At 33.6% G+C, this 24,013-nt stretch overlaps 2 protein-coding genes across 2 annotated transcripts; one reads left to right on the forward strand and one right to left on the reverse strand.

Moving 5' to 3' along the window:
• Nucleotides 1–15,667: 15,667 nt before the first annotated feature.
• Nucleotides 15,668–17,212, reverse strand: LOC142236743 (uncharacterized). The gene is made up of 2 exons (XM_075308019.1): nt 16,073–17,212; nt 15,668–15,736 (listed from the first exon to the last, which is right to left on the reverse strand). The coding sequence occupies exons 1-2, from the start codon at nt 17,210–17,212 to the stop codon at nt 15,668–15,670; spliced, it is 1,209 nt and encodes a 402-aa protein (XP_075164134.1).
• A 4,101-nt stretch (nt 17,213–21,313) lies between these two features.
• On the forward strand, nt 21,314–22,719 carry LOC142226498 (thyrotropin-releasing hormone receptor-like). Its single transcript, XM_075296558.1, has 2 exons — nt 21,314–21,372; nt 21,564–22,719. Exons 1-2 carry the CDS (start codon nt 21,347–21,349, stop codon nt 22,498–22,500), a joined length of 963 nt encoding a protein of 320 aa, XP_075152673.1. The 5' UTR covers nt 21,314–21,346; the 3' UTR covers nt 22,501–22,719.
• Nucleotides 22,720–24,013: the final 1,294 nt, after the last annotated feature.

Below are 24,013 nucleotides of genomic sequence, written 5' to 3' on the forward strand. Positions count from 1 at the left end.
AAAGTTTATAATTAAAGTTGGCGAACAAACAAAGGTGAAGCATAATTTATTTTAATTAACTCTTGAATTCCTCTCTTATGATGATAGTTCAGTGTTTGTTATATAAGACGTAGTGATTTAAAACAGAATTAGTGAACAATAGTTTATTGTTTATTTGATATCTATTGATATTTGTTATGACAAAGTGTAAGTATGAAAATAAAATATCATATGGCACAAATGTTCTTGGTAAACAGATTTTCACCTCAACTAATTACCTAGGTTGAAATATATTATATTCCACCAAGATTATAATATATTGCACTTAACTTAAATCTGAAATTATTTTTCAGTATTCCTGAAATCTGTCTGTCTGTAATTTTGTATTTGATTTGACTTGATCTTACAGCTAATTTAAATGTTAAAAATTGAGAAAGCTAGGTTCTCTGGAACTATAAATTTTTCCCGTACAAATTTCAAGTAAATCGGTTCAGCTGTGTTGAATTTAAGAAAACAACATTAAACAGGTGTCCTGTATGTTAAAATTAAAGTCAATTTTTCTTAACTATACTTTGAAAAGTCCACTACATATTAGAAATATAAAAACATTTTTCCATTTCACACACCTAATATCCATCTATCTTTGAAAGCCTTTGTTCAAATGACTTTGTATACTATAAGATATCAATATCATCTGTTTATTATTTATTATGGATGGCATATTTTAACTAACTGACCTTGAATACTAAGATAAACATTGCGTTTCACGATTAATGCTTCCAACATATTTGATTATATCCTTTGCAGGCCATAAAATAAATATCGTCCATAAACTCATCAACATATGCAGATAAATGTTAAATGGTCATTACAACATAAGATGGAAATCGAATATGCCATCGACCAAAAATCTCGGAAAATCTGCTCATTTTGCATATTTGTCAAAACAAACGACCATTAGCACACTCTTTCAATAGCCTACTTTGACATGACGATGGTCATTAACGTCATCATGCAAAGAAGAAGGAACGAGCATACACAAACAAAATGTTTACATAGCATAGTTCAACAAATAACTTTATCCACTATTCGGTTAAAAAAAAACTTGGGAACCCTTTTCGTTTATCTCACACAAATATTTATTTGCAAACACAATGATAAACCTTTATCGCCTTTAGTTTGTGTAGTCCATTGCATTTGTAGGATAAGTTATGGGGAGCGAGAAAATGTCAAAGCATTAAGTGTTGTCCTTTCCCGATGGCTTGACAGTTTGTTGTTATTACCCCATTTGCTTTTTTGTGTCATATTTTCTTTTCGGTCAGCTAATGCTTTTAGATTTGGGGGTTTTGTGAACTCCAAGACAGTTTATTTCTATAAAAACGCAATATGAATCGATGGGTTCGTTTTTTTTGTTTTCGAAGTAACAGCTCTAAGGGATATCTACGAGTTGAACACTTTTTATGTCTTTGTTCGTGTTCTTCTCTATCTACTCATTGTCTCGCTGTCTCTCCCTCGCCTTCTCAAACTCGCTCAGTTCTTTGCTTATCTTGGAGAACATCTACAAAAACAATCAATTTTTCGGACTATTAAACTCAAATGAATGTGCTAATAATATTTACTGATACACAATACGTTAGCGAACCAAAGAGAGTGTGGATGACGGATGAAGAAGAGTAGATATACGAAATTGTCCAACAGAAATAAACAATTTCGGCAACAATTTATATCAATAGGGGATTGTAGGATAACCTACGAAAGTTACATCAAATACAAGAATCGTGAATATGATAAATGTCCAATGCAAATCGATGAATGTCAAATACCATGAACATTTGAGTATTTAAATATCTTGAAATAAAAAATTAAAGCCTACGTTCCTAATATCGGAATTCAATTAAATTATTTTTTCTCTAAATAAATGTATTGGTGGTAGATCCGAGTTATTTAAATAGAAAAAAGTCAAAATTGATTGATAACTTTATTTATTCAAAAAATATTAATTATTATACACTCAAAAAAAAGTGAACTCTCTATTTCACTAACATAAAGCCAATTTAACTTTATTTTAGTTCATGGAATTATTATGCTTGGAGAAAGTTTCCTTTACTCTAATAATTTTTTGCGTACGTTAGTTAAATTAAATTAAGCATAAAAATTAACTAAATTCATATCTTCCACAAAATAGTTCAGTATTTCTTTAAATTTGCAAATTTTACTACAAATGCGTTCATCATGAACTTCTTATGTCACTAAAGACATTCTTGCAATTTTGAACTCCAAATATTTCCTTGAAACTACAATTTTTTTTCAAGTGAAAAAATTTAATTATGCCTAATAAATTTTCTTGAATTTGTCGAAAAATATTTACTTATTTTAATTACATCGGCGAGATGCCAGCGTTTATAATACTGTTTAGTTAAAATTTTCTAAAAATATTCAAAATTTTCTAAAATTAACCAAAATATTTCTTCCTGGTGTGTTCACTGTATTTTCAGTGTAGTAAATGTATAATATGTATGGAAATGAATTGAAGAGTAAAGAATTGAAACATTCTATTTTATGATTTATATCGTATAGTTCATTTAAATGGGTATGTACACTCAAAAAAAGGTGAACCTACCGGAAGGAAATTTCTGGTTAATTTTAGAAAAATTAAATTAATTTTCAAAAATTTTAACTAAACTATATTACAAACGCACATATCACGCGGATTACACAAAAATAAGTAAATATTTATCGACAAATTCAAGAAAAATTATTAAACATAATTTTTTCCTTCTTTTTGGGCTCATTTAACGAACGCACACAAAAAATTATTAAAGTTAAAGAAACTTTCTCAAAACATTATAATTCCATAAACTAAAATAGAATTAAATTAGGTTTAGTGCTATATGCGGGTCACTTTTTTGTTAAGTGTATATTCATCAAAATAGTTGAGAGTACAATACAGCAGTATACAACAATAGTCACGCTACTACAAGATCAGGCTGTAGAGAAGTTTAATCTTAAGAAATATGTCAACACAAAATTGTTGAGCTGATGATTCATCCTTAAAACAACAGCAATGTAATAACAGATTTTGGGTACTACGAGGAAACATTCATTTCGCTTACTACGTGGTCACACTGGCCAGTATTTCACAAAATTATTTCTCTTGTTTCGATAGTAATAAACTAAAACAGTATTTATGAAATAAAGCTTAAAGCACACACCAGTGACCAGTGTGAAATACTCTTGAAATGACACACACATACACTTTTATCCCCGAAACATTGCCTTTATTACTTCATTTGTGAAATTCGTACTCTTATAACAAAGCTTGGATATTCTTTCCTTTCTTGTCCACTACTTGGTCATCATCCTTTAATCGATGTGTTTCGATTTGTTTTGATTTCATGCCAAAGTTGATGTAAAAAGAATGTCCAAAAAAGATATTTTAGCATTTTTTCAGCTCTGGTTTGTAGTAGAGGAATGTCGCTTGTGATACTAAAGTTGTATTGAACATTGTTTTTTTTTTTCAAATACATTCTTTTTTTCTTTGCCAAATCCCAAAAAGGCAATGAACTCCTACAAATGCAAACAATGACAAACGTACTCAGTCAGGAGAGCTTACATTTATTTATGTTTTTATACAGGCTATTTGTTTCTGTCGTACAAACGTACGAGTATGAGTAGTATTTCAAGTCTTCTTATATTTGCTTTTCATTCTTAAAAAGCAAATAATTACATTGTTGCGTATGCGGAATGTTTTGTTGATATGTTGCTTATACGACCTAATATAAAAAGAGGTTTTGGTTTATGAGAAAGACTACATATATACAACTTTTATAACTTTTTAAATAAGAAGATTATTAATATCTTATTCATCCAAAAATTTTATAAAAAAAAATCAATAAAATATATATATTTTTATACCCTTCACCACTACTGTGGTACAGGGTATAATAAGTTTGTGCATTTGTATGTAACGCCAAGAAGGAGTAATCATAGACCAACCTTTTAGTATACGGATCGGCTTATAATTAAATTCTGAGTCGATTTAGCGATGTCCGTCTGTCTGTCTGTCTGTCTGTCCGTCTGTCTGTATGTTGATGTATTTTTGTGTGCAAAGTACAGCTCGCAGTTTTCGTCCGATTGTCCTAAAATTTGGTATAGGGTCCTGTTTCGGCTCAAAGACGATCCCTATTGATTTTGGAAAAAATCGGTTCAGATTTAGATATAGCTGCCATATATATTTTTCACCGATCTGGTCATAATTGGCGTGTATATCAACCGATCTTCCTCAAATTCCGTACATCCGAATATTTTATGGGTCTCGAAAAACCTGCAAAATATCAGCCAAATCAGTTCAGATTTAGATATAGCTCCCATATATAGCTTTCGCCCGATTTACACTCATTTTCCCACAGAGGCCAATTTTTTGCTCCGATTTAGTTGAAATTTTGCACAGGGAGTAGAATTAGCATTGTAACTATGCGTGCCAAATTTGGTTGAAATCGGTTCAGATTTGGATATATCTCCCATATATAGCTTTCGCCCGATTTAAACTCATATGACCACAGAGGCCAATTTTTAACTCCGATTTAGTTGAAATTTTGCACAGGGAGTAGAATTAACATTGTTGCTATACGTACCAAATTTGGTTGAAATCGGTTCAGATTTAGATATAGCTCCCATATATATGTTTTTCTGATTTCGACAAAAATGGTCAAAATACCAACATTTTCCTTGTAAAATCGCCACTGCTTAGTCGAAAAGTTGTAAAAATGACTCTAATTTTTCTAAACTTCTAATACATATATATCGAGCGATAAATCATAAATAAACTTTTGCGAAGTTTCCTTAAAATTGCTTCAAATTTAAATGTTTCCCACATTTTTTACTAACATTGTGTTCCACCCTAGTGCATTAGCCGACTTAAATTTTGTGTATATAGATTTTGTAGAAGTCTATCAAATTCTGTCCAGATCGAGTGATATTTAAATGTATGTATTTGGGACAAACCTTTATATATAGCCCCCAACACATTTGACGGATGTGATATGGTATCGAAAATTTAGATCTACAAAGTGGTGCAGGGTATAATATAGTCGGCCCCGCCCGACTTTAGACTTTCCTTACTTGTTTTAATTGTTGTTGTTTTTTTGATTTCAGCTTAAAACCATGCATTGACTAAACTAAAAGTGTAGCTTAACCATCAGAGGAAAATAATGTTTGTCAAATTTATTTGGGCAAAGCCCTATAGACTGCAAGATAGTTGGACGCACGTTTCGGAATTACCACATTCCTCATCAGCATCCTCTACTTGCAGCAAAACTACCAACCAATTATCAGAATAAATTCAGGCAGTTCACTAAACCCAAAAGTAAACCACACTTGAACCTTCCGAAAAAAGGTTTTACATGATAGCCGGCTTATGCCGAAATAAATTCCTTTGCCACCTAATTTAAAAAATGAAATCGACATTGTTTAATGTCCAGCATTTCTTTCGGAGCGAACATATGCAATTAAAAGGGTGTAACAAATAACTTTATAGTCAAAAACTCATTGTGAGGCTATTCAAAGAAAAAAATAATTAATTTCAAATAGCTCAGAAATAAAAATCTTTACCTCTTCTTTAGACTAACATTTGTGTGATTTTTCGAAAACTATCCACTCAAATAATTGGGAATGGATGTACAAAAAATAGCTGCCACAGATGATCAATTTATATAGATTTTTTCGACCAATTTTAACATTTCGATAAATCGACTTTTCGAAGTTTTTCCAATTGTTGAGACTTTTCAAAAGTCGACGTTGGAATTTTCAGATTTTTTACACACTAAAATAATATAGATTGCATACCCCTTTCAATTCAATTCCAATTAGTCGCTTTAATCACCATCAAAGGACGATTATTAGATTTAACTCTACTTTCAAAAGAAATCGAAAGTCAGTTGCCGAAGTTGAAGATTATTACATTTTGACTTTGACTTTTGTATCCTTAGACCAAATTCGAATCGTACACATAATTCGCTAAGTTCCTGAGCAAAGTGCTACCTTTTAGCGGGTAATCTTAAAAACTGTAGCTTTTCAATCATAAGTAGATTTGATTCTATTAAATAAAACTTCTCCAGTGGTACCGATCTGAGTCAATAATAACAGATAGCAGAAGATATTGACAAGCAGAATATCATTTAGTGGCTACAGACGAAAAGCGACGATGACTTTGGGAATAATACGGAGATTTAATTCGTGACGTCCGCAAACCTATAATTATCTCTAATCAATTTCCAATAATGCCCATCGTCGAACTGGAACACCCCGCCAAAGTATACATGGACACCACTCTGGGTAATATAGAAGTTCACCAACCGTACCCTAATCTGACCTATTATATATTGGGGCCAAAATAAAATTGAAGAATAACAATAAATAAGAAACACTAAACAAACTGGTGTAATGAGATAATGTAATTGCAATTGGCCCGATCTTTAACATAAAGTGATACTAGATGGTTATTAATAATTTTCATCATATAAGTACATTTGCGTGTCTCTGTGTGTGTATGTGTTAGACATTCTCGATTTCCCTGATGACCCACATTTTATGAGCATAGATCCACTTGAACTTTCTATTTACTATGGTCGGGCCGTAATATTATTTGTTTACTTTTTTCTATTAATCTTTTTTTTTACTCTTTCTCTCCTTTTTTCTCTTTTTGAATATAAATCCCAGTATTATTGTATTTTCGATTACGGCATATTTGTATATAAAAAAAACGCCGCTGAATGTTTTACTTCTATGGATGTGGCACTACACAATTTCTCTACATAGACAAACTAATATATTTCGATTGGATTCCCTTTTATTGTTTGTTTAGGTAAATGTGTTGAGTTTCATATAAATTTAATGTTAATGGTAATATGTTATATTCTGTTTGTACAACTTGCGTATGTATGTGTGTTTGAATGCCTAAAATGTAGATAAATTCAAAAGACATGGTATGAGCATACATATGAAGTGGACTACTGGTTCGAAAATAGATAAAACTTTATAGCTGGAACTTTACACGAGACATAGACATTTTAGGATTTTATTAGTGATCCATATCCATCCGTCCATCTACCACACAACATAGTTTCGAACCATTGAGAAGCAGACAAGATAATTATTCAAATCCAACATCACAACAATAACCAACAAAAGTTAAACAAAATGAAATGAAAACCAAATACTATAAGTATATAAATAAAATATATAGTTGTTCGTATTATTCGCCTAATGATAAATTCACATCCATGATATGTGCCCAATGATAGTGTGTATCGTAAACAAAATCTCTCTTTTTTTTTCTCCAGATGACAGAACAACAGAGCTGGGCAAGCTCTTACTATGTTCAAATATCTATAAAAAACGAGGAAATTTACTACTTGCAAATAAATCTTGATGATCAAAAGCAGAAAAGGTTGATTTATAACTTTTAATATATTTTCATACATATGTATCCATAAACATAAATAAACTACGTCCACAACGTTTTCATGTTTAAAATTTGAACGATGCCAATTTAAAAACTAAATACCAAATACCCTGTCAACATTAGAATCAATTTGTAACCACGGGATGTGCACTAAGTTGACTTTATGATGTCAATCCATCAATAAGTGATTAGAGTATGAATAAACTGGTAATCTTTTTTCTAAGAATAAACTGGTAATGTTTTGTTGGAGTGGGTAAAAAAAATAATTGCCTTTTGTTCTCATAAGAGCTGGAGGTTTAAAGCTTTACATAAGAAACATTAAGCATTTTTGAGTAGCAATTGCGAATTATTCAACGTTTCGGGAAGGTCAATTTTCATAAAATCCCGCCCTTCCATGAAATAGGGAAATAAAAATCGAAAATCGACATTTCAAAACAATTTAAAATGCGAAGGCACGTTGAAAAGCTCGCTCGGAATTTAAAGCTGAATAATATCGTATGTAAATCTTTTTATGGTATCTGCGGGAGAAATGATAAATAATTTATTTCACATGGAAATGTCTCCTGCTTACCTACCAACGATTTTTATGACTCATACAAGTAAAATATATGGCAGACACACTGTACCCGATTCTATGAAAATTGTCTGCATTTCTCAATAATTACCCAGAATTGCATACCGGTATAAATGGTTCGAATCTTCCAAACAATTCTTTGATTCATGATTGATTGATGGTAAATTCCATTCCGATTCAATATTTTTTGTGAGGTTTATTTCTTATTCGCATTATCTTGTACGCAATGTTGTAAACCATTTGCGTATAAGTCGAAACTTTTGAATAATAGAAATAATAGAAAGTCGACTTTTACTACATTCTGAAAAGCCGACAATTAGCTTGCATCAAGGGCCAACTTTTGGATAGAGGAAATAGTCGACGTTTTTGAAGTTTTTATTGAGAAGACGAAAAGTCGACTAGTAGACTGGACATGTCATCAGTATTTTTTAATCTACCATATATTTCATCATCTCTGGATTTCGATTCGATTTCCTACAGCTACGCAATCCCACAATAAAATGTCCTGGTAATATTTATTATTTATTACCTGATGATATTTTCTTTATTTATTTTTTTTTCTCAGTTGTGCGTGGTATCACCAAAAAAAATGAAGAAAGCCAATTAAACTTACCCGCCTTGATACAGATACTTAACTACCCAGCGGCGTAAATCGATCTCTACATGAGTCGGTTTCATATTACATTAATAATGTATATACTATGGCAAAAACTAAAATTCCCTATACAAATACCATTGAAATACATGTATGCATATATCTACGTACATATCTGCAATAACCACTGTTATAAGCACAGTTATGCAGGAAATCGGAAAGAGTATTGGCTAATGCTACGGAAGGAAGTAGAAAATTTAAGCCATTAATGTATTCCCACTATTAAATTTTCCAAGCTATATGTGAAAGCGTCAGTGTGTCTGTAAGAGAGAGGGAGAGAGAGAGCAGTGTGTGTGTATAAAACACCAGCAATAACATAGTCACGAAATCCATCAAAAAGAGATTATCTTATATTGATGAAATATCAATTTGATAGATTTTAAATTTGAACATTTGAATGTGAATTTTACCAAGGATTTTCCTTGAACACAATGGATTTATTTTGAAGCGGGCATTCAATGGAATTCACTAGTAATGCTTTTAGTCTGCCTAAAGGCTATAAATAAATATAAAATAGAAAAAAATAAGTTTTCAAAAAAATATATATAATATGAATGAAAACATACTTCAAAATTCAATAAAAAACAAGTAAGGAAAGTCTAAAGTCGGGCGGGGCCGACTATATTCTACCCTGCACCACTTTTTAGATCTAAATTTTCGATACCATATCACATCCGTCAAATGTGTTGGGGGCTATATATAAAGGTTTGTCCCAAATACATACATTTAAATATCACTCGATCTGGACAGAATTTGATAGACTTCTACAAAATCTATATACACAAAATTTAAGTCGGCTAATGCACTAGGGTGGAACACAATGTTAGTAAAAAATGTGGGAAACATTTAAATTTGAAGCAATTTTAAGGAAACTTCGCAAAAGTTTATTTATGATTTATCGCTCGATATATATGTATTAGAAGTTTAGAAAAATTAGAGTCATTTTTACAACTTTTCGACTAAGCAGTGGCGATTTTACAAGGAAAATGTTGGTATTTTGACCATTTTTGTCGAAATCAGAAAAACATATATATGGGAGCTATATCTAAATCTGAACCGATTTCAACCAAATTTGGCATGCATAGCCACAATGCTAATTCTACTCCCTGTGCAAAATTTCAACTAAATCGGAGTTAAAAATTGGTGTAAATCGGGCGAAATCTATATATGGGAGATATATCTAAATCTGAACCGATTTCAACCAAATTTGGCACGCGTAGCTACAATGCTAATTCTACTCCCTGTGAAAATTTTCAATTCAATCGAAGTAAAAGATTGGCCACTGTGGTCATATGAGTGTAAATCGGGCGAACGATATATATATGGGAGCTATATCTAAATCTGAACCGATTTCAATAAAATTTGGCACACTTGACTATAGTACTAATTGTTCTTCTTGTGCACAATTTTAAGCAAATTAGGGTAAAACTCTGGCTTCTGGGGCCATATAAGTCCATATCGGGCGAAATATATATGGGAGCTATATCTAAATCTGAATCGATTTCTTCAAAAATCGATAGGGTTCTATTCTGAGCCAAAACACATACTTGTGCCAAATTTGAAGTCGATTGGACTAAAACTGCGACCTAGACTTTTATTACAAAAATGTGTTCACAGACGGACATGGCTATATCGACTCAGGAGCCCACCCTGAGCATTTTTGCCAAAGACATCATGTGTCTATCTCGTCTCCTTCTGGGTGTTGCAAACATATGCACTAACTTATAATACCTTGTTCCACAGTGTAGCGCAGGGTATAAATATAAACTTAAATCACATAGTTTTAGGAGAAGTTAATTAATTAAAGTTTTGAATAAAAACATTTATTTGCCTGGCTCAAAGCTATTCTCTAATAAAATAGGGCGACAAGAGTTAAAGACCACATTTACAAATATATTTGAAAAAGGAACTGTATAAAATATATGATAGAAACTATAAGGACTTACAGTCCAAAATTACAGACTTCTGATTTATACATATCCTAACTACCGTGAAATGTATTATTTCAAATCATTTTTGTTATTTTATGTTGAACTCGCCCTGAATGTAATAAAAATGTTCGATCCAAATGTGTGATACGATTACACCATAAACACTCCCAACATCTATAACTTCGTTGGTTTTTACGCAGTTTGGTCATGGAATTCACAACAAGCAGATACCAGATAAGTTAGAAACAGGGTGGCGTATGATGCATTTCAGTGGGGATAGTTTTAATATCGTATACATCACAATGTCCCAAACAAATAGAAATTCTAAATGAAAAAATAATAATAAATTCAAATTGTCATAAAATAGCCAAATTTTCACAGTTACTATTATGCCTTAGCCCTCTAATGCCCTCTAATGCCCTTCATTTAATAAGGAAGCTTTTTGTAAAACACACCTTAAGACAACAAAAATGGGCAAAATAAAAAGAAAACTTATTTGAAACTATTCAAGAGGCTTTGCAGCATATGCTGAATTTTACCGTATAATTTTTTCTTGATTAGTTCTCTTGCTTTTGTGTCGTTAACATTGAAATTTTAATCAGCTGGCAAAAAAAATTGGGACATTAGAAGGTTAAATCATTCCCCTTCATTTTATAAAACGACTTACGAAAATAGTGTCTGTTGCCGTGTTTTTTTAGATTGCTTTTTTATAAACTCGAACTTTTATAAACTTATGACTTATGACGTTCATAATTGGCTCGAAATGCTCATCACTCCAATGTCGAAATGATGTTTTCTATCATAGTTCAAAGTAAATTTCGATATCGATGAAATATTTTATATAATGCATGAAACTTTGAGGTGAGGCGATGGATGGGTTAATTGTTTTAACCGCATATGATCTTAAATTCAATTTTAGAAATGAAGTTCAGCAAACATCAACCCTAAAGCCAGACTTTCTAGATTATTTATAAATTAAAATTAACCAAATAACGAATGCATATTGAAAACATATGTAGTTATGGGAAGCCACTGTGGTTTTTTATTAATAGAATCCCTAACTGTCCGAAAACGAAAACTATGTTATAGCAAAAAATTAATAAACCCAGTTTCCCTGGTAATATTTCAAAGCTTCTCGAAGTGGTTTCACATGATAAGATGACATTCCTCATTGAGTTGGACTTTTACAAACATCGTCTCGTATTTCATCACATCTAATTTTTCAAAACGTCTGGAAAATGTTATATTTTTTTCACTTTAAATGCTGCAACATATTGTAATTAATTATATTTATTTATTTACAAAATATATTTCATAAAATAAATTTATAAAATATAATTGAAAGGCACCGGATAACAAAGATCATTTGTGCCTGTTGGATTGTTGCAATATTGGTTTAAATGTTACTTATCTAAATATTATGAAAAAGTTTCTAATTAATACCGATATTAATACGGTTTTTGAGTATATAAAAAGAAAAACAAGTTTAGATGTTTGAGATTCCATGAATTCTAAGGGATTCTCGTATTTTCGGGATCATTATTTTTAAAGAGCAGTCAAGGATGCTCCTAATAGGTATATTAATTCTGGATGATGGACAATCGGAAAGAATATGTTTCACAGAGAGGTAATCGTCACAAAAACTACATTTGACGGGTTCAGTTTGGTCATAATAGTGTTGTGTATTGAAAAGCGTTTTATTCACCCTAAGACGAGCGAGAAAAATGCATTCCGATCTACTAAGGCGGGGGTTGTAGTTAGATCTACTAATAGCTGGGTCTATCAAGCTAAGAAATACGTTGGAATCGCACCAATTGCGAGTGTTAATGTAGACCTTTTTGGACAAAAAAGGTGTTGTTATAACCTTGTGAAAGGAGGGTGGAGTGAATATTTGATTCGAATTTAAGGATCTCTTTGCAATCTCGTCCGCATATTCATTACCGCTTATATCGACGTGGGAAGGTATCCACATTATTATAATGTCAGCTCGAGAGGCGTGGAAAATTAAGTGGTCGAAAACATGGCCCTTATTGGATTGTATGGCCTTTGCCACACTAAGACTATCGGTACAGATAAGTGTCCTACCAGGTTGCCCCGAAGCATATGCTACAGCAGATGCAATGGCAGCCAACTCAGCAGAGAATATGCCAACTCTGTCCGGTAGTCGACATTCCTTTATAATACAGAAGTTCTGGCCAGATCGCCTTATGACTGAAAAACCAGTACGAATTCCATCAAAGGAACCGTCTGTATACAATACGGTTTGTGGGTTATAAAAGGTCATTTTTTCAACCAACAGTGTCTTGTATACATGGGGAGCAGTAATATTCTTGTTGTATTCGCTTAGACTGTCGTCGAAAAGAATTTTGTCGTTAAAGTCGAATAGTTTGACGGGTCTATCCGGAATAGAAATGTCAAAGTCTGAGAGCAAGTTCTTAATTCTGCCTATAGCAGACACTGGTAATCGAGGCCCATTTTCGATATGTTCCCAAAAGGACTGATGGAGCCCATCCCCGATCATGGTGATCGCTCGAGAGGCCAAGCATATACAGTATTTCTCATGTAATTCGCTAAAACTTTTAAATTTACCCTCATGCCTTAACGACTCGATCGGTGTCGATCTCAGTAGACCAGTAGCCGTTCGATAACACTTATTCATGGAAGTATCAAGTTTGGAGATGTTGGACCGCGAAGTCCATCCATATAATGTTATACCGTGTGAAAGAATTCCTGATACGAGTGACCTACATATATGAACCGCAACGTCCATATGAGGACCCTTGTTCCTAGAGCAGATAAGTCTCAATAAGTTATTGACCTTTGTCAATTTACTTACTAAGTATGTTGTCTGATCATTCCATAACAGATTCTTAGTAAATATAATCCCGAGGACTTTTAGACGTGTTTTGACAGAGATATCATCGTTACCGAGGCGAAGAATATCGATACGACAATTTCTTTTCCTGCATACGTGAAGGAGTTCTGTCTTTGAGTCAGGAATGATTGCTCCCGAATATCTAGCCCAATCCTGAACACGATTGTTAAAACTATTCATATTGAAATCAATGTCATCGTGGTTTCCAGAAAAAATAGCAAATATGTTATCGGCATAAATTCCGACATAGTCGACAGTCGGGTGAGTTACCATGGTATAGGCAAGGCTATTCGCGTATATATTGTAAAGCACAACGGATAGTGGAGACCCCTGTGGAATACCATTGTCAAGTTCGAATGTTTGGGAATAGTGGCCATCGATCTTGACAACGATTCTTCGATTTGACAAAAATGAATGAAGCAAATGGAGTATAGACGAATTCATTCCCCATCTCCCTAATTCAGATATTATCGGAGTTAGAATGACGCGATCGAAGGCTTTTTCCAAATCGGAAGACATAAGTATGGAGTGTTTCCTGTTGGAAATATTATTACGGAGCTTCTCTTCGATTTGATGACAAATGCTGTGTACACCATGTCTCGGTATAAACGCGTGTTGAATTTGGGAGATTTTGTCGTGGGTATATGTAACAAATCGTCGTGCTATTATCTTCTCCAGGATCTTTGACATTATTGGTAACAGCGATATAGGTCTGTAGCCTTCTAGACGGTTATGGTCCTTTCCGGGTTTTGGTATTGGGGACAATGTTGCAGTTTTCCAATCCTGTGGGTAAGTCCCAGATTGGATAATGTTATTATAAAGTTTGCATATCCTTTCCTTTATAATAATAGGTGCATTGTTGACCATCGGATAACAAAGTTTGTCCCGTGAGGGGGTTGAACCCTTAAGGGTCATCAGAATCCGATTCAGTTCGGAAACGTCAATGTCTTGTGTCATACCGGGAAAGTGGTCTCCATTGGATGCGATAGTGGAAACAATGGAGAATTTATCTCTAATTATAGCGGGGTCAAAAGCTTCGTCGGAGCTCAGAGAACTCCAGAAGGACGCAAATTCACACGCAATTTCCTGGGGGTTAGATATACTTCTCCTAGAGACAGTGATCATAGGAAAACATAGGAATTTTGGCGATCTTAGACGCTTTACCCTGTCCCAAAGTAAACGAATGTCTAAGAAGGGATCAAGAGAATTTAGAAAGTTTGTCCATGTCTGGCGTTTGGAGATTTTGCATTCTCTCTTAACCATGGCACATGCCCTTCTATAAAGTCTACAGTTTTCGTTCGAGCGGGATCTTCTAAATGCAATCCAGGCCTTATTCCTTATATAAATCAATCTACCAATATACCTGTTGAACCAAATAGGATTATTTCTATTGGAAGGTTTCCGGGTTAGCGGTATAGACTCGTTCGCTGCCTTTCGAAAAAGACGCCCGATTTGAGCGGCTTCTCTGTTGACATCATCAGAATGTTCAAAAGAGTCGTTAAACTGTGACAATTTCGATCGAAATAGAGGCCAGTTGGCTCTCTTGACTATGAATCGTGGTATAAAATTTCTACTATAAGTTGGTGAACAGGTGGAGATTAAAATAGGGAAGTGGTCACCTGATTCAGGTAAATCCAATCGACACCAGGAAATATTCGGGGCTAAATCGGGACTGCACATGGTTACATCGATTGCAGTAAAAGTATTGCGTGTGCTGAGAAGAGTTGGTGAACCATCATTCAGAAATACTAAGTCTCTATCTTCCGCAAAGTTTACCCAAAGATTGCCCTGTGGTGAATCTGTGGAGGAACCCCATACGGTACTATGTGCGTTGAGATCTCCCAGAACTATATTATACCCGGTTCTCACAAATGGTATTCTATCAATTGCCTCGGCAGATAAGATAATGTCATGTTCACGATAGATATTTGTAATGGTCGTCGGGTGACCAATATCAACTGTCAGTGTCTGAAAAAGTAATGTATCAGTAGATGTGGTACTAGGCAAAAAGTGTAAGCCATTTTTGATAAAAATGGCAATACCTGCTTTAGCATAATTATAATTCTTGTTATGATATAAAACTGAATAGCCGGGTAAATGTAGTAGATGGGAGTTCCTTTCTATAATGTGTGTCTCTTGTAAGGCAATAATGTTCGGTTTATGTTTAGCAACAAGCATTTCTAAAGCGAACTTATGGCATAAGAATCCCTGAATATTCCATTGTAGAATCTTTACATCTAAATTTGTCATATTCAATAATCTAAAAAAGGAAAAAAGTGATGTAATTAATTTATGATTTATAGTTTGATTTTGATGATGTTTTTCTGTAAGTTTCAGGTGTTATTAATACTTTTAAATCTGGAAATTTTTTGAAGGCCTGAGAACAGGGAGACATTTCTATGTCATCGATTTCTGAATTGTCCCTTGGGGGTGATTCTAATGGATTTGTAGACAGGTTGTCGGATTTAGAAGTGGAACTAGAGGTTGGTTCACTGTTATTAAAATTGTTGCTGCTGAAAGAATTTTGGTTGTGTGTTTCATTATTTTCGTTTGAATATTTTGAAGTTGTAGTTGTTGTTTTTTCAGAATTATTTGCTGATATAGTTGAGTTGTTTGCTATTTTTGATGAAGAGCTATTTATGAGTGAACTGGAGGTTGTTGGTTGTGGTGAGTTTGTGGGTTGCTGTATTATATGCTGAGGTGGTGAGGAAAGTGAATTTGGTGGTGGAGTGTATTCTGTGGAGTGTGATTTCGTATTTTGGTTCTTGGTGGAGTCGTAGTTACTGGTTACTTGAGCGTATGTAGCTTTTGGTGTATGAGGAGTTATTAGGTGAGCTGATGGATTGGAGTTAAAAATTTTCCAGGCTTCACGGACTGTGCATCGATTGTTAATTTTTATCTTATTCACTGATTTGTGCTTCAAGAAGGTTGGACATTTTGGATCATTGGATGTATGTGATTCGATATTGCAGTTAACGCAAAATTTTCTGTTGCAAACATCATGAGGTGGTGGTTGAGCACATTCCCCACAAAGTGCGATCTTCTTACAATGGTTTTTTGTATGTCCGAGTTTTTGACAGTTTCTACACTTTAGTGGATTTGGTATATGCTCAAATACTGTGCATATGTTGTAGCCTATTTTGATGCGTGAAGGGCGATGTATGTTATTAAACGTTATGACAGCTGCACCGGTGTCTACCAAATTACCATTTTCATTTCTTTTAATTTTGCGAAGTTCCATAATTAATCCGGGGTATTTCATGTTAATTTGGTTTACCAATTCTTCTTCGCTATAGCTTACAATTTTCTCGTAGAATATTTTGCCATAAGAACAGTTGAGTTTGTTGTGTAGAGTGATTCTAACGGGAACTATGTCAATGTGTTTTGCATTTAAGAATTTCTCTGCTGCTTTTAAGTTGTTGGCTTTTATGAGAAGATCCCCATTTTTTAACTCTGTTACTTCGCTGTACTCTTTACTGATGTGATCCAGGCCTTTACCAATTTGGAATATGTTGTGTGAACCTAGTGCTTTAGTTTCAGCAGATTTATCGTTTGAAATGGTGGAAGCTACTAAGTATCTTGGAAGGTGGTCATAGTTTTGTATTTCAGAAAAAGTGGATGGAGACTCATCTGTGCTTAGTTGAAGTTTTCTGTTTGGTTTTTTCCGTTTTTTGTCCGGGGAGGGGTCCAGTGTTTTATCACTGAACCTTGTTGTGGTTGGGGGGGTAAGCCCCATTCATTTTTATGTACGAGCAAAGTTCTTTGATACTCTTTTATGTAATATAACGTAGAGAGCAAAACAAAAACAAAAAGAAAGAAGAGCGCGGGAGAAAAAGTGAGAGGTAAAATAAACTGTATTGGTGCCTTTGATTTGCTTCAACCGTGTCGACGCAAAAATGATGTTTGCTCGGCGATAGCCCAATCAAGACTGTGTATAATTAATTATATATTGTCTACTATTTTCATATTTATATCACATAAATATTTATCACTTATTAAATATATTAAATTATTACACCTTAGAAGCGGGAATTTTTTTGTATATAACATCACATATGACGTTTAAACAAAGCAACATATAGCTGGTATTCGGTTTCAGGGTCAAGAGATTGAAACTGCCTATAAACAAATTCAATTTGTATGCGCTCTTTGTTAGAAAGTGCGACCATGTTTACTTTAAAAACAAGATTTTTATGAAACCATTCAATTGAAAAAGAACTGGAATTGGTTACAAGATTGGTAGCAATTCACATTAAACGTACCCCATTTTTTCAAATATTAACGTTTTATTCACTTACTTATAACTTTTAAAAAGGAGTATGGGAGCTATAGGGTAGCCACAAAGACCTAGAAATGGCATTTATACCCAAAGGAAAGTACTTCACATAAATTCTAATTTACGACAAGCGTTACAACAACTTATTTTTTATATATCGGCGTTCGTAGTACGGTTTACGTTTTTGGTTCTAAGGCAGGCTTTTGCGCCAAGACTGTAAATTAAGAGAGCCAAATTATGGACTGAAAGGATCCAGGGCTTTGAATGCATTACATTTCGCCTTTTGAAATTAATTGATTAAAAAATATAATTGCGAAAATAAATCAAAACTACTTTAATATTAAATATTAAAGGTGTTTCCATTTTCAAATATTAGTAATTTTATAAGTATTTCGGACTATTTATGTTTTTTCATAATTTTTCTCTATTTTATCATACTGTTGTTAATAGAAAACTGCATTTTTTATACCAACCACCATAGAATGGTGACGGGGGTATAACAAGTTTGTCATTCCGTTTGTAATACATCGAAATATCGATTTCCGACTATATAAAGTACATATATATTCTTGATCAGGGAGAAATTCCAAAACGATATAGCCATGTCCGTCTGTCCGTCTGTCTGGCTGTCTGTCTGTTGCAATCACGCTACAGTCTTCAATAATAAAGCAATCGTGCTGAAATTTCGCACAAACTCGTCTTTTGTCTCCAGGCAGGTCAAGTTCGAAGATGGGCTATATCGGTCCAAGTTTTGATATAGTCCCCATACAAACCGATCTCCCGATTTGGGGTCTTGGGCTTAAAAAAACCTTAGTTTCTATCCAATTTGCTGACATTTCGCACAAACTCGTCTTTTGTCTGCAGGCAGGTCAAGTTCGAAGATGGGCTATATCGGTCCAAGTTTTGATATAGTCCCCATATAAACCGACCTCCCGATTTGTGGTCTTGGGCTTATAAAAACCTTAGTTTCTATCCAATTTGCCTGAATTTGGAAATCTAGAGGTATTTTATGACCACAAAGAGGTGTGCCAAAAATGGTGAGTATCGGTCCATGTTTTGGTATAGCCCCCATATAGACCGATCTCCCGATTATATTTCTAGGGCTTCTAGAATCGATAGTTTCTATCCAATTCGCCTAAAATTGGAAATCTAGAGGTATTTTAGCACCATAAAGAGGTGTGCCAAAAACGGTGACTATCGGTTGATGTTTAGGTATAGCCCCCATATAGACCGATTTCCCGATTTTACTTCTTGGGCTTCTAGAATCCGTAGTTATTATCCAATTTGGTTGAAATTTGAAATCTAGAGGTATTTTAGTACCATAAAAAGGTGTGCTAAAAATGGTGAGTATCGGTCCAGGTTTTGGTATATCCGCCATATAGACCGATCTCCCGATATGGGGTCTTGGGCTTATAGAATCCGTAGTTTTTATCCAATTTGCCTGAAATTGGAAATCTAGAGGTATTTTAGAACAATAAAGAAGTGTGCTGAAAATGGTGAGTATCGGTCCATGTTTTGGTATAGCCCCCATATAGACCGATCTCCAGTTTTTACTTCTTGGGCGTCTAAAATCTGTAGTTTTTATTCAATTTGCCTGAAATTAGAAATTAAGAGGTATTTTAAAACCCTATAGAGGTGTGCTGAAAATGATGAGTATCGGACCATGTTTTTATATAGCCCCTATATAGACCAATCTCCAGATTTTATTCTTGGGCTTATAGAAACCATACTTTTTATCCAACTTGCCTCAAATTGGAAATCTAGAGGTATTTTAGGACCATAAAAAGGTATGCCGAAAATGGTGAGTATAGGTCCATGTTTTGATATAGCCATCAGATAGACCGATCTCCCGATATTACTTTTTGGGCTTCTAGAAACCGTGATTGTTGTCCACTTTGCCTGAAATCGAAAATCTGGAGGTTTTTAGGAATATAAATAGGTGTGCAAGAAATGATTTTTATTAATGATTCTAGAATCCGTAGTTTTTATCTAATTTGCCTGAAATGAGAAATCTAGAGGTAGTTTAGGACCTTAAATATGAGAGCCGAAAATGGCGTGTATTGGTCCATGTTTTGGTTTATCTCCCAATCAGACCGATCTCCCGATTTAATTTCTTGGGCTTTTGGAAACCATAGTTTTTTTCAAATTTGCATAAAGTTTTAAACGTAGAAGTATTTTAGGAACATAAGGAGGATATGCCGAAAATGGTGAATATAGGTCCATGTGCACTGATAATGAAAATTGCTTGAAACTGAATTATAGTTTCCAGATTTTACTTCTGGTAATCATTTAAATAATGGGGGTAAAAATCTACAGATGTTAGATTTTAAATCAAGGCGTTATTTCATCGTTTTCTTGCACACTTGGCACACGATGTTTATAATTCCTCTAAAACTCAAACAAATATGGTTCTTATAAATCCAGAATCTGATCTAGTCTTTATAGGTAAAATCTTTGAATTTATCTTCGGGAAGTGTACTGGTTGAACTGATCTGGTTGTCATCAAATGCCCTTGAAATTTTCACAGGAAACTATAATATTTGATTCATGGTGGTGGGTATTTAAGATTCGGCCCGGTCGAACTTATTGTTTTTGCTAAAACAGCAAATATTCTGATGAAAAAACTAAACTTTTCTGCAGACCCAAAACAATTATACATTTAAGCAGACCAAAACTGTCGCATAATAACATACACATGAGAGCTCCAAAAACCTTCAAACCTTTAGACACAAATAATAGTTTTTGATTATGTAATAACATAAGTTTCAAATTACAATTTAGTTAAAATATATTTTTTAAATTAAACGGACCATGATATATGTATACACTAACTTTGATCTGCGTGTAAATGTAACTAACAGAAATATTTAATAATAAATATTAGTCCTGAACCCTAAAATATCTCATGTCAAAGTCTAAAGAATTTATAGAACTCATTAAGCTTCCTCTGTCATTTGTTAATGAATTAGAAATTTAGTCGATCGTCTTCCAGAACTAATTCACCATTTCATTTTTTCAGAAGTGATGTTTATCAAAAGCCTTTAGCATTGAGATTACCGCTAATTTCTATCAACTTGTACTTTGTCCCTCATTTGTTTTCTTTCTTTTCTTAAAAAAAAAGCAATTCTCGTTGAGAAATTGGGTGAATCATATTCGCAACGGAATTTACACGTCATGCTAACAAGCAAACTCATTGTAAATTTATTTGAGACGTCTAATACCATGGTATGAACTTCAAATAAATAAATACGATTTTTGTGCAATGTAAAGAGCAGTTCGAAAATAATTACCAAACTTTTTATTTTAAGAGATTTAGAAGAAAAAACAAAATCAAATTATTACAAAATTACTTAAACTTTGAAAAACTTACACTGCTGCTGCCACCACCCATGCCATCGAATTTAAAAGAATAATAATTTTGTTTGTATTGCATAAGATGCCAGTAAATTTGATAATAAATTGTATAATTTAATATATTCTTGTAAAATTGATTTATTGTAATTTATAGACTTGTTTTTGTAAAATTTTAGAATTTTTTTTTTTATTTTCTTCATATGAAACTTTGTATTCAGCCATTTAACTTTGTAGTTATCGATGAACGCCTGTCAACAACACATCATGTAAATAATTAACAAGAAGGCTTGTATTATTGCATAATTGATTGGCTACGCACACACGCACACACACAGACAATTGGCTAAGTATTCTACCCTGAAGATGCTCTACCCTATGAGAAAAAAATTATAGAAAATATTTTTGCTGTTTTTTTTATTATTAATATTTACATTTATATCTCCCCCTATCTGTTTAGCCCCATTGTGTTGATAGCTACTTATAGCCTGGAAACATACTATGATGGATCCATTGTGGCTGTGTGTTACACTTCGGCTGATACATTTTGGAGTGCATTCTACTTCATTGCAAGTATAACAGTATTCTTCCTGATACCATTTGCCATTCTGGTACTCTTGTACACGGCCATAGCTTATAAATTGCTACGAAGGCATTCGGAATTTCAACGACCTACATCGCCACAAACTACTACCATGGGTCCGGGTACTACTTCTGCGGCTACAACAACTATAACTCCATCCCCTTCAAAAGCGCAACTGTCCACTCGAAGAGGTACCACTGCCAATGTCAACAGTCATCCGCAGAATAACAATCTACGTAAGCATCGCCAGCAAGTTATCTTTATGTTGGTCGCTGTGGTCGCCAGTTTTTTTGTTTGCCTTTTACCCTTTCGAGCGTTTACTCTATGGGTAATTGCCAGTTCAAACGAAGACGTTGTGTCTCTTGGCCTAGAAGGCTACTATAATATTCTATACTTCTGCCGCATTATGTTGTATCTCAATTCCGCCCTTAACCCCATACTTTACAATTTGATGTCATCGAAATTTCGCACCGGTTTCTGGCGCCTGATGATATCATGCTGCCGCAGCCATAAACATAAACGCCGCCTTTGTACTCGTCACGTTCCCACGTACACGAAGCGTGAACAAAACCATTTGACCAGTGATCGTAGTTTAAGATCAAGACGGCCTCTAAGACGAGAGGCAACATTCTTGGTCAATTCCATATCCACATCATCGGGAACAGAGCGTACCTCAACTACATGGCGGAGTGGTGGAAGCTTGACCACATCCACGACGGCAACCGGAAATAACAAACCTCTGGAATCACATTCTCTGGCAGCAACCATAACGGATATGGGTACTGCAGCCATTACGACAATGTATTTCAATTAGTCAATGCTGTCATAAGGAAAATATTACCAAATTTCTTCCAATTTACGTATACATCCATTACATATTCACATCTCCATGTCGTATATACATACACATAAAAAAATATATATAAATACATATAAATATTATATCATATAGTATAAAATATAATTAACAATAGTTTATGATGGTATTCAATTCAGAATGAAAAGAAATAAAAAGAAAAAAAAATAATTTAAATTACAGCATATCTAACACCAATACATGGGAGCCACCGTCGTGCAATGGTTAGCATGTCCGCCTTGCATACACAATTTTTTCGAAATTATATCCCCAAAAAATCCCCAACTGAAATATTTTCCCCCATGAAAAATCCCCAAAGGAAAATTCATATAATCGATGTGTGTTTTACAATAAAAATTGCGGAGTTTTTTTCAGAAAGTTCGAGCCAAAAATAATCTACCAAAAATTGGAGAAAATCGAAACAAACATTATTTTGTCACAATTTTATTTATAGGAAATTTTGTCAAAATTTAATTTCTTTAGAAAATTTTCTCAAAATTTTATTTCTATAGAAAATTTTGTCAAAATTGTATTTCTGTACAGAATTTTGTCAAATTTTTATTTCTATATCAAATGTTGTCAAAATTCTATTTCCATAGAAAATTTTTTCAAAATTTTATTCGTTTAAAAAATTTTATCAATATTTTATTTCTAAAAAAAATGTCAAAATTTGACTTATATAGAAGATTTAAATTTAGCAAATGTTGTCAATTTTTTCTATAGAAAATTGTATCAAAATGTTATTTTGTCAACATTTTATTTCTATAGAAAATTTTGTCAAAATTGTATTTCTATATGTAAGTACTATGTTCGGTTTTTTCACCAAAACACTAAATTAAAAGTACAAATATATATATATGAAGACGATTATATTTTGATCGAGTCTTGCCAAATAATGGATGGAAAAGATCCAAGAAATTGATTGCAAATAATTTTATATTTCTAAATTAATTAATTAAAAAAGTAACCGTGAAAACAACCTGATTTTCAGCTTGAAAAATGAACATAGTACTCAGCTTATGTGTGTAAATATAACCATAGCGATAGGCGGTAGGCGAACACTTATTTGCGTGTATTTCTTATGGGAAGCCCAAAATCCGCGACGGAAAACCGTGACGGCTAGCGGCGTGTCGCTAAATTAAAACTTTTTCTAACTCCTTGGCGAAAACTGGTATAGTGTTGCCATCGCTTATCAATTTTTTTAACTCACCACTAGGAATTGCTGTTGCCTGGACACGTGTAGATTATTTTTTCTTGAAATAACTCAACAAATAACAAGCCATTGTATGTTTTTATTCAACTTCATTGTTTAATATTGTCAAAGCATGCTGTATTGACAACAAAAACGCTAGGAAACGTGAAAAAGGGAATTATTCGCCGGCAAGCTTATTGTATTTGCCGTTGCGGCAAAAATGTTTCGCCTACCGCCTATCGCTATGGTTATATTTACACACTATAGCAGCAAATGTTG

The sequence above is a fragment of the Haematobia irritans genome, chromosome 1, assembly GCF_050003625.1.
Source record: "Haematobia irritans isolate KBUSLIRL chromosome 1, ASM5000362v1, whole genome shotgun sequence".
In the NCBI taxonomy this organism is placed as follows: Eukaryota; Metazoa; Arthropoda; class Insecta; order Diptera; family Muscidae; genus Haematobia; species Haematobia irritans.

Bases quoted from the DNA above. Each gene is read 5' to 3' on its own strand.
- LOC142236743 (XM_075308019.1), bottom strand. From the start codon at position 17,212: ATGGGGCTTACCCCCCCAACCACAACAAGGTTCAGTGATAAAACACTG. The intron at 15,737-16,072 runs GCAAATAATTCT...TTCCTTTTTTAG, and splicing joins CAAACAACTCAACTATATCA to ATTATTGAATATGACAAATT.
- LOC142226498 (XM_075296558.1), top strand. From the start codon at position 21,347: ATGAACGCCTGTCAACAACACATCAT. The intron at 21,373-21,563 runs GTAAATAATTAA...CTATCTGTTTAG, and splicing joins GCCTGTCAACAACACATCAT to CCCCATTGTGTTGATAGCTA.